The sequence below is a fragment of the Neolamprologus multifasciatus genome, chromosome 19 (genome assembly GCF_963576455.1).
Source record: "Neolamprologus multifasciatus chromosome 19, fNeoMul1.2, whole genome shotgun sequence".
Classification (NCBI taxonomy): domain Eukaryota; kingdom Metazoa; phylum Chordata; class Actinopteri; order Cichliformes; family Cichlidae; genus Neolamprologus; species Neolamprologus multifasciatus.
The window spans coordinates 22,910,046-22,919,545 of record NC_140457.1 but is presented as its reverse complement, the minus strand read 5'-3'; the positions used below and the strand labels follow the sequence as shown (position 1 = coordinate 22,919,545).

General features: G+C 41.3%; 1 protein-coding gene across 4 annotated transcripts; it reads left to right on the top strand.

The window, feature by feature from the left end:
• On the top strand, window positions 1-9,117 carry rpia (ribose 5-phosphate isomerase A (ribose 5-phosphate epimerase)). Of its 4 annotated transcripts, XM_085142442.1 has the most exons (10): window positions 12-90; window positions 187-259; window positions 1,198-1,258; window positions 1,481-1,536; window positions 1,659-1,718; window positions 1,959-2,023; window positions 2,104-2,172; window positions 4,890-5,031; window positions 6,329-6,428; window positions 6,523-9,117. In XM_085142442.1, exons 1-10 carry the CDS (start codon window positions 77-79, stop codon window positions 6,618-6,620), a joined length of 738 nt encoding a protein of 245 aa, XP_084998568.1. In that variant the 5' UTR covers window positions 12-76; the 3' UTR covers window positions 6,621-9,117. The 4 variants fall into 4 exon arrangements, with proteins under 4 accessions (XP_084998569.1, XP_084998567.1, XP_084998568.1 ...); XM_085142441.1 differs by having other exon boundaries at window positions 3-259; XM_085142444.1 differs by lacking the exons at window positions 1,198-1,258; window positions 1,481-1,536.
• The last annotated feature ends 383 nt before the right edge of the window (window positions 9,118-9,500 follow it).

Below are 9,500 nucleotides of genomic sequence, written 5' to 3'. Positions count from 1 at the left end.
TGTTGTTTGAGTGGAAAGCTGTCCGCGGCGCTGTCTTTGGTGGAACTGTCTGTCTCCGTGTCTTGTGGGCCGGGTCATGACACTTCAGGGGTGGGTCTCCTTCAAGAAACACGCAGCTGGATTTGTGTGTCTAGCATCCCGGAGGTTGGCGGTTCCCAATAACTATAAGCACGTGTGTCTTTTCAGTCAGTCTGCAGCTAACATGGCAGAGGAGGCGAAGAAGCTAGCTGCTTACGCCGCCGTGGATAACCACATTCAGGTACAGCAGGTTCTGTTACCGTTCACTCAATGCTAGTTTGTCGCTTACTATTAACAGGATTTGAAACAGCAGTATGTAGTCTTATCTGCGTGTTTAGATAACAGCGTGCTAGCAAAGTTGGCTAAATATACAGCTAGAAGACCAGCTTAGCGATTTGTTACCGTTATCTAACTTGCACGGTTTGGAAGCGAATTAGCTGTGATAGCTAGCTAACTTTGCTTAGCATTAAGCAGTGCTAAGCGGTCGCTGTATTTGACAGAGCCGTACACTGCTGATTTAACACGGCATAAGTCTGAGAACTGTAAAGGTGACTGCCCCATGCGTACTTTTCTAAATAAACTAACCAGTAACCACATTATGACCGCTCACCAAATGTCACATTAAAGTCTCTCCGGTATCCATTTGGGCCGATGATGATGAGGAGCGTCCATAATAACATTTTACTGTTGTGCAATTACGATTTGTATGTACACTCCTGCACCTCCCCTCGCCTCTGTGTTCAGGGTTTAGAAAATCAATCTCATGAAGCAAAACGCTGCTGAGCAATATAGAGCAAACAAGTCTGCTTAAGAAGTGAGCTGTCTGCACGTTGGGTTGAATAAAAGACTTGAACAGAAGAGCCCAAACCAGCAGGTCTGAAGCACGTGCACGTGTCCAGACTCTTCTAGTGGGAGAGGCTTAGATGAGACAGGAGAGAGCTTTCAACCTGCTGAAACCTAAAATCTTGGTATCTTGTGTTTTAGTCATTTTTAGTATGCCAATACATGAATTAAACACTCAGCATTCCTAACAAAGTAGGTTCATGATATGATCATTGTTATTATGACTGCAGTAAATTAAACTCTTATGCATCTTTTGGTGTTGTTTGTTTTTTCTCCACACATCCTTGGGATATTTAGCCTCACTGCATTTGTTTGACTTTATTTGTGTTTTTGTAGAATAATCAGGTTGTTGGTGTGGGCAGCGGGTCAACTATCGTCTACGCTGTGGATAGATTAGGTGAGGGGAAACCTAACCTTTGACTGTACGTCACAAGATAATACACCAACTTTGAGCTCTACAGGTGGATTTGAAGTTCTGCTCCAGTTGTGACACAGAGCACAGTTTTTTCTGTCTTAACAACACAAGCAAATTCCTAAATGCAGCACCATTTGGGTCTTTATTAGAATTCATAAAATAGAAGCACTAATGGCCCTTGTGTTTTATCCCTCTCTCTTCTAGCTGAGAGAGTGCGTCAGGAGAAACTCAATATTGTTTGTGTTCCCACCTCCTTCCAGGTTGGTTTGCATATTTCACAACAGTGTGGAGCAATATGGCTTTGAAACATCATTTCCCCTTACTTAAAACTGTGTGTTTTTTCTTTCCTCTGTGCTTTTCTTTTGTTTTTTTTGTCCCACAGGCTCGTCAGCTGATTCTACAGCATGGCCTCACTCTGTCAGATCTGGACAGGCACCCCGAGGTATGATGAGCTCATCGGAAATCAATCTGAAACCCCTGGTTTTCTGTCTATCTCTACTTACTATCAATAAAAAAAAAAAAGGGGGGCAAAACCCAACCAAATAAATAAGACATGATTGGGAGAGCTGACTATAGCATTTTCTACATTTAGGGAATGGTTCAGGAGTTTCTTTTGTGTATATACCGGTATCTGTGCTTAGTGGTCTGCTTGCATAAAAAATCGCCGCCTTTACTTTTGCAGCTGGACGTGGCAATTGACGGAGCAGATGAAGTGGACAAAGACCTCACGCTGATAAAAGGTGGAGGGTGAGTACAGTATAGATGTCTGATTGCAAGCAGCATCTGTCCGGTTTTCTCTCATTCATCCTCTTCTTCTTCTTCACCAGTGGCTGCCTGACTCAGGAGAAGATTGTAGCCGGCTGTGCTAAACATTTTGTTGTAATTGCCGATTACAGGTATGTATCAGTGAACCTAAATGTCAGATGTTAGAGAAAGTGTGGTCATTCAGAGGTGTAGTGTTACGTATTGAAGTAGCAGAACACAGATTTCCATGTGTGCACTGGAGTTGTTGCTTGTTTCTAAGCACATGTAAAGACTGTAATAGCTTTATATATTAGACAACTATAACCAGGAAAAACTTTAGTGATTTATATATTTGCTTATGAGATGAACCAGAGTTCTCTACACATAACAGGCAACTTGGCAAAGAATCTATTTTAAATGGTATCTTTAGACACTTTATTTCTGTTTCTTTAGCTGAATCGCTGATGATGTTTGTACCATCCAAGTGATAACCATTGAGCTTTTAAACATGGCCTATCTTGCCTAAGAGTTAAGGCTGTTTTGAATGTTGTATGTTTCCATTTTCCTAGCAAAATATAAGGAAATGAAAGCAGGTAGCTCAGCAGCAATGTTCCCTCTAAGCTGCACGTGTGTGCAATTGCGCACTGCTGGCATGCTCTCCGTGCACAGAAAATCTGTGTTGCACACAGAAAAAAAAATCTAACCTGAATTGAAATTAAAATTAATACTTTAACAATCCTGTTTTGCAGTGTTAGTTAGTAAGTGACTGGCTGCTCCCGTATGGGATTAGAAGATGCCACCTTATCCCATAGTCCAGCCAATGATGCGATTCACATTCGTATATACGCAGCTAATCAGCGTCGTTGACAGGCTGTGACAGCGTCCTTATGTGCCGACACCAGTGTTTTAGCTAGCAAAGCGGTGTGGCTGATGTGGAGTGAAGCCACGTGTACAACCATTGGAGATGTGAGCAGGACAGACGGAAGAAGTGTGGACTTTATACCAGTTTTTAAATTGTGTTGATAGGCCACGTAAAACCAGAGTTATGATAAAAATATCTGCAATGTTTGTTTGTTTTTTTTTCATGAATACTATCGTTGTTTATATTTACTGCGGGAGGAAACGGTAAAAACGGCGTTTTATAAGGAAAACGCTCAAAAGCGCTCTCCGCCTGTGAGCAAAGATGAAACCAAAAAAACCCCACCTTTTCCTATTGGTGGAAAAATGTATCATGTCGACCAATCAAAAAATGATATGGCAACATGGCATTTAGTTGTTTAGGAAGGAGGAAGTTTTAGGAGTGATGGCGTGTTTTGAGATGTGAGAGATTTGCGACATTTAGCGCAAATCTTGTGTAGTTAGTGTGTAGTGTAGTCAATAGTTTTGTTGTGTGTGTCAGGACAATGAGGCGACTGCTGAATGTTACAGGTGTTACAGCAGTGATACATCTCCTGTTGTCAGGCCTGCAGGTATCAGGCTGTTGTTCTCCTTTATCTCATAGTGGACAGAAATTATTTTTTGGAGTGGCACAAATAATTTGTGTGGCATCAAATTTGACACAGAACAGCTGATTGTTCTGTAAATAGTTTGAAATGTTTATTTTAAAAAACACTTTTTTAGGTAAACAGCTGCAAAAAACTTTGTTGTTTGCATAACTCAGTTACTTTTTTTGAAGGAGTAACTATATAATTAATTGCCCAACATTGGTCATTATTTACTGTATTTTGCAGAGAGAGAGTTACAGGACTCTCTCCCAGACCACAGACTCATAATACAAGTCAGTTTTATATATATAAAAAAAGAAAGTTGTTTTCAAAATTGGAGTTCAAGTTTTTTTTACTTCCAATAGTGTTAACATACTACACAGGTCATGAACAAGATTTCTTTTACATTTTATTGTAAGTGGGCTAAAGCAGTTAATAAAAGTAGTCTAACATAAATGTAAATGCTGTAATTTGATTATTTTAATAAACCATGAAACTTGGATGGATTCGATGCTGTTGTGACCACAGTGCACACATCTGCTGTTGCTCACAGTGGTCAGGGAGTTTGTGCGTTCGCTCAGACACGTGAAAAATTAGAGGAAACATTGCTCAGCAGTGTACTTTTATTTATTTATTTTTTTTACCAGGGTTGACTAAATTACTCTGTTACAACAGAAAAAACGAACTGCACTGGACTTAACCTGTGCATGATTCCAAACATCCACCATATAAACCTGACCTGACCTTTAGGATGTACAGGACATGAAAAATTATTAATATGAAGATCTTGACTATCTGGGTATAATTAAAGGTGCACACTTGGGCTTTTTAGGGTGATGGGGTCTGGCCACCCTGCTAGGCAGGTGAGTGGTGTGGAAACCCACGTTTGCAAATTTAACTTGAATGAGGAGATGTAAGATTTTTTTCAAATTCTTACCCAACATGCATCTATTAAAAATCTTGGGACAAGTTTAAATCCTGGTGACTTTGGCCTCAGGAACCATGTAATCCTACTGTTTATTAAAATATTGTAGAATTCAGAGATCTGTTGAGGTGTTAATCGTTATGTTTTGGCAGACGGTTCAATATGATAGGAAAGTGTGTTTGTAGCGTTACCGTGTGCGAGTGCTTGTAATTCCAAGACGGCACCAGTTTTATCACAGCTTTGAACCAGTGATGGAAATGTATCCTTTCATTCTAAGTAAACTGACACTCGCTGCTGCCACATCAGCTATCACAGCCACATCGGGTACCAAATAAGACACTTTAAGTATTAAATATTTGTATTAATTTTCTTTTATTAAAATAAAAACGGGTTTTAGACTGATCTGTATCTATGTGAGGATCATTCGTCCAGATTTCGTTCCCTTTCTCCACAACTCTAGGAAGGACTCCAAAGCTCTGGGCCAACAGTGGAAGAAAGGAGTTCCCGTTGAGGTTATCCCCATGGCGCATGTTCCCGTCTCCAGAACAATAGCCAAGCGTTTTGGAGGCGAGGCTAACTTAAGAATGGCTGTCAGCAAAGCAGTAAGTGGACTGACTCTAACATCTGTGACATCTCAGCTGCACCTCTTTGTTTCATTGCTCACAGCTTTGCTTTGGTTTTCCTCCTGGATTTTCATTCAGTGGTTCTCAAACTTACCATTGAACTTTTAGCATTAATCAACAGTTAAAAAGAATTTAAGTTTAAATTTAGCCATAGGCTGTGCATAAAAGAGACATTTCAGTGGCAGCATATTGGTTAATAACCTTTGTTTGCTTCTGGGGACTTGTGCCTGTTGTTTGTCCCGACCAGACTTCCATAGGTGCTACACCGCAGTCACTGATCCCCATTTTCTACTTTTATTAGCAACATTTTAACCCTTCCCATAAAACAGAATCAAAAATGCTGCCGTGTATATCAGCCTGATGTTGCCTGTGTAGCTGGCCTCGGTGTAAAAGGTGATTTTACCCTCTGATCATCTCATTTCACTTATCCTACCTACTAGTATTTTTATCTTTAAGTGTGTCCAAATTGAAGGATGTGATGATGGATGGTGATACCGCCTCATTAGTGACAGTGAAGCATTACACTGGGCTTCACATGAAGGAGTTGAACCCACAAACAATAACTGGGACTTTACATTTTCTATATGTCATTTACTGAACTTGGTGAAGCGAGGAGCACATGGTTAAACGGTTTTTGAGTAACTTTGAGGAAGACCTAGTGAAGACTGTTCACATGCTGCTGTGGACCAGCTCATTGGCTGCAGTGCCTGTAGTGTCAATCCAGTGCAATTAACTAACTGCAGGGCCTTGTGAGTCAGCTTCATTAGAGGCTTGTAACAACTGTGTGAAACTGAGGAAAGTTTACACTGAAAGCGGAGGGCAAAGCCGCCTACACAGGCGCCGTAACTGCCTCATTAACACTCTGCAGACTAAAATGATTTGCCTCCTACTCGGTTCTTTCAAATGAACAACATCCAGCGAGAGACGGGAGCCTCTGTTTATTATTCCAGCTCTTAATGTTTTCATTGCTCTTTTTTTCTCTCTCTTTTTTTTTCTTCCTTTTTTATGCTGTTGAGCCTGGAAACTGTTTTGAGTGCTAATGAGTGGGACAGTTTGTTTACTCACAGATCCTTGACAATCAGACATGCTGTTATTTAATTAAAACTTCCTTTATAATCGCGCACGATCACTTAGTAATTACATGTGGCAGACCACACTCAAGCGTTTTGTAAACTGCTAAGGAGAACAATTATATTTCCAGCACCCGAGATAACAAGCTTTGCGTGTGTTCCCGTACTTTGCTGGAGCGACTGGGTTATGTATTTGTGGCTTTCAGGGTCCCGTGGTCACTGATAATAGCAACTTCATCCTGGACTGGAAGTTTGAGCATGCTCAGAACTGGAAGGAAGTGAACACTGCAATCAAGATGATCCCGGGTGAGGAGCTTGGGGCGTGTCTCATTCTTGCTGTAAGTATATTGGTCCATCCATCAGTGTTCAGAGTGCTCAGCCTGTCTCTGTGTGCTTACAGGTGTGGTAGATACCGGGCTCTTCGTAGGGATGGCTGAAAGGGCCTACTTTGGCATGGAGGACGGAAGCGTGCAGGTTCGAGATCCTGCGGTCAACTGAGTTTTCCACAATCGACACCATCTCTCTCTGCTCATCTTTCCGAATGACCTCACCACTCCCACAAGTGCCATAGTCTTGATTTCCTCCAGGTGCCGTACTGTTTGGGTTGAGCTGCACCTCCTGCAAAGCAAGCAGTTTTCACACATCTCACTAGGATCTAAATCTGAGGATCACTTGGTTTTCTCATCCTGATGGTGGTGCTTCAGAGTTTTAAAGTGCCTGATGAGTAAAATCAAGTGTGTCGCATCTTCTTTCTTAGCCTGTAATGTTCCCCAGTTTGGCTTCCCGGTCACACTGGGAATTTTGGCTCTTCTGCAGTTAGCGGGTTTGACCGAGTCTCTGCAGAGTTGTGGTTCTCAAATATTAAGGTGAACCACTACAGTGCTGCACAGCCAGATTAAGGAGTGCCTTGAGATTTAAAAAAAAAAGACCTTTTTAAAGGCACATTTAAGAAATAAATAAATAAATAAATATCATAATTATATGTCAAAACATCTGCTAGGCTGACAAAACCAAAAAAACCCTGTAAGCAGTCAGCACTAGTCTCCCTGCTTTTGGGGGGATGGCAAGAACTACTAATGAATATCCCAATTTAAGCAGCAAGAGGCATAAAATGATCTAGTGCAGCTATGAAGCCTCTGGTAACGTGTTACAAAGATGCACAATATAAAGGTGGAGTGTAATGCAAGTTTCCTTGTTGAAGAAGCCTAACATGACAAAACAACACAAGCTTACCCTGTACCTTTCAGTGACACTATATCGGTGTATTGTATCACTGTAAATACATCAATATTGTGACACTGTGTTGATGTATTTCCATGACTGCAGGTTACAGATTACAGACTAGAGGCCACCCTTGTTGAGGTTTATAACGGGTATAAAATCTCTGCATTTCAAGTCCACTGTGTCACACTACTGTAAAGTTGCTTTAGCAGAGCTGCAGGTGTAAGTGTTCATTTCACTGGTTGGTATGAAGCAGCTATCTGATTTCCTGTCCTGAATGAAGACAGATTGGGGAAATATGTGTGGTTTCCTCTGAGGTTTCACAACTGTTCCTGTAAAGTTGGACTAATCATTGAAGGTTAAAGTCCTCAGCCTCACTGTTTGTCCAGGATCAAACCAAAACTAATGCACGTACACATCTCCTTCCTCTGACTCTGTTCATTTTGTGCCTGTATGTCACCTGCATGACCGTTACTTATTCTTTACACGAGTCATCTGGACACTGAATGCCTCCCACTAACATAACTTGAAGTAGGTAATGATGGTAGACAGCCATGCTATTTAACTTTGGCGTGCTGTAGATTATGTAAGTTTCACTAGAACCATGAGTACATTTTATGTGTCTTGTAATACCAAAGTAATAGAATGTTCTTTATGATTCAAGTAGCAAGAGTTAATACATTTTCATAGTTGAATGCCTTTAAAATATATTGGTTTAAGACAAAAGCGTTGTCAGTGTTGGTGAAACTGTACATCTTCGTAGTTCAGTTTATAGCATGGAGTCTGTCCCTTGAAGATCCCTTATGTTATTTTGTGGCCAAGTTACTGTCTCTGCCTGCATCAGCCATCACATGTTGTTCTTATGGTTTTCAAATTCAGCCGTTCCTTCGACTTTACTATGCCTTACACTGTGGTTTTATTTTTGTGAATGTCTGTTTGTTTTAATGTGAAACTCTGAGAGACTCTGGAAATGGGCAGAACTGCAAAATTCAAGATCAAGTCATGCAAATGCAGTCAATTGGCAAATATGTTTAAAAGCCACTGTGAAGTGCACACTCGGATTCTGTTCTAATGTTATTCCAGTCTCATAAATCAAATTCAAGTGGCCTGGAGATGAAAGGTTAAGCGATCTGGGAATGTGTTTGGAATATTTTTGCACCAGCATGGTATTTTTTTTCCATTCTTTTCTTTACCAGTTGACTGTGATTATTATTTTTGCTGCAAAGGTTCTAATTTCTTTGTCAACCAATACAGGACCAAAATTATAACTCAATGTCTTGTTTTATTTTTTTGTGATTTAGTGTGAGCATACTTGTTGACAGATGATATTAGATGATATCCGTACCAATAAGTGTGATTTCTGAACATTACTTGACTTTGACCTTGTCAGTCACTGTACAACAGGTATACAAGGAACACAATTTCATTACAGTTGGTTAAACATGATGAAATATAAAAAAACATGTTAAAATATGTTAAACGTGTATAGCAGCAGAAACCCTATAACATGCAAGGGTTGGGACAACAGAGCATGAAAGAGGGATGAGGATGCAGTGATGATGTCTGGCACAGACATCATCACTGCATCCTCATCCCTCTTTCATCAAAACAAGCAGCACTTGGGTGCAGTGTCTTAAATGGAGGGAAGACGAGCCTCAGTGATTTTCTTCCACCATCCTTGCCTCTCTTCACTCTTCTAATCAGATGTACTGCAGCATCCACTCCACACCTAGATGCAGCTGGTCAAAATGCCCTCTATGGTACTGCTCTAGAATGTAGTGAGGATGGGTGGGACTAGGGGGGCTCTCCTCATCCTGCGCGGGAAGTGCAGCCTAATGTTGTGCCCTCTTGACCAGTGACACCATGTTCACAGAGTAGGTGATATCATCCCTGATGTGGTGCTGCTGGCCGCCTCCTCATCAGCCGTGTTGATGAAACAAAGCGTCGCTGGGTTTGTTCTTCCTGAAGTCCGACGTTCAGGATCAGGTTGTTGACTCCACACCAACTGTTACACCTCCTCTCTGTAAGCCAGGTGGCCCACCGCTGTTGCATTGCCCGCAAACTTCATAGTGTGGTTGGTGGTCATGTGTCAGTCAGTGCGAACAGCGAAGTGCTCAGAGTGGTGTTCTCCAGGTGTGCAGGCTTCAGTAAAGAGCA

Excerpts from the sequence above, each read along its gene's own strand:
- rpia (XM_085142441.1), top strand. The coding sequence starts at position 77 with ATGACACTTCAGGGGTGGGTCTCCTTCAAGAAACACGCAGCTGGATTT. Across the intron at positions 1,259-1,480 it reads CTACGCTGTGGATAGATTAG|CTGAGAGAGTGCGTCAGGAG; the intron begins GTGAGGGGAAAC and ends TCTCTCTTCTAG. Across the intron at positions 1,537-1,658 it reads GTGTTCCCACCTCCTTCCAG|GCTCGTCAGCTGATTCTACA; the intron begins GTTGGTTTGCAT and ends TTTGTCCCACAG.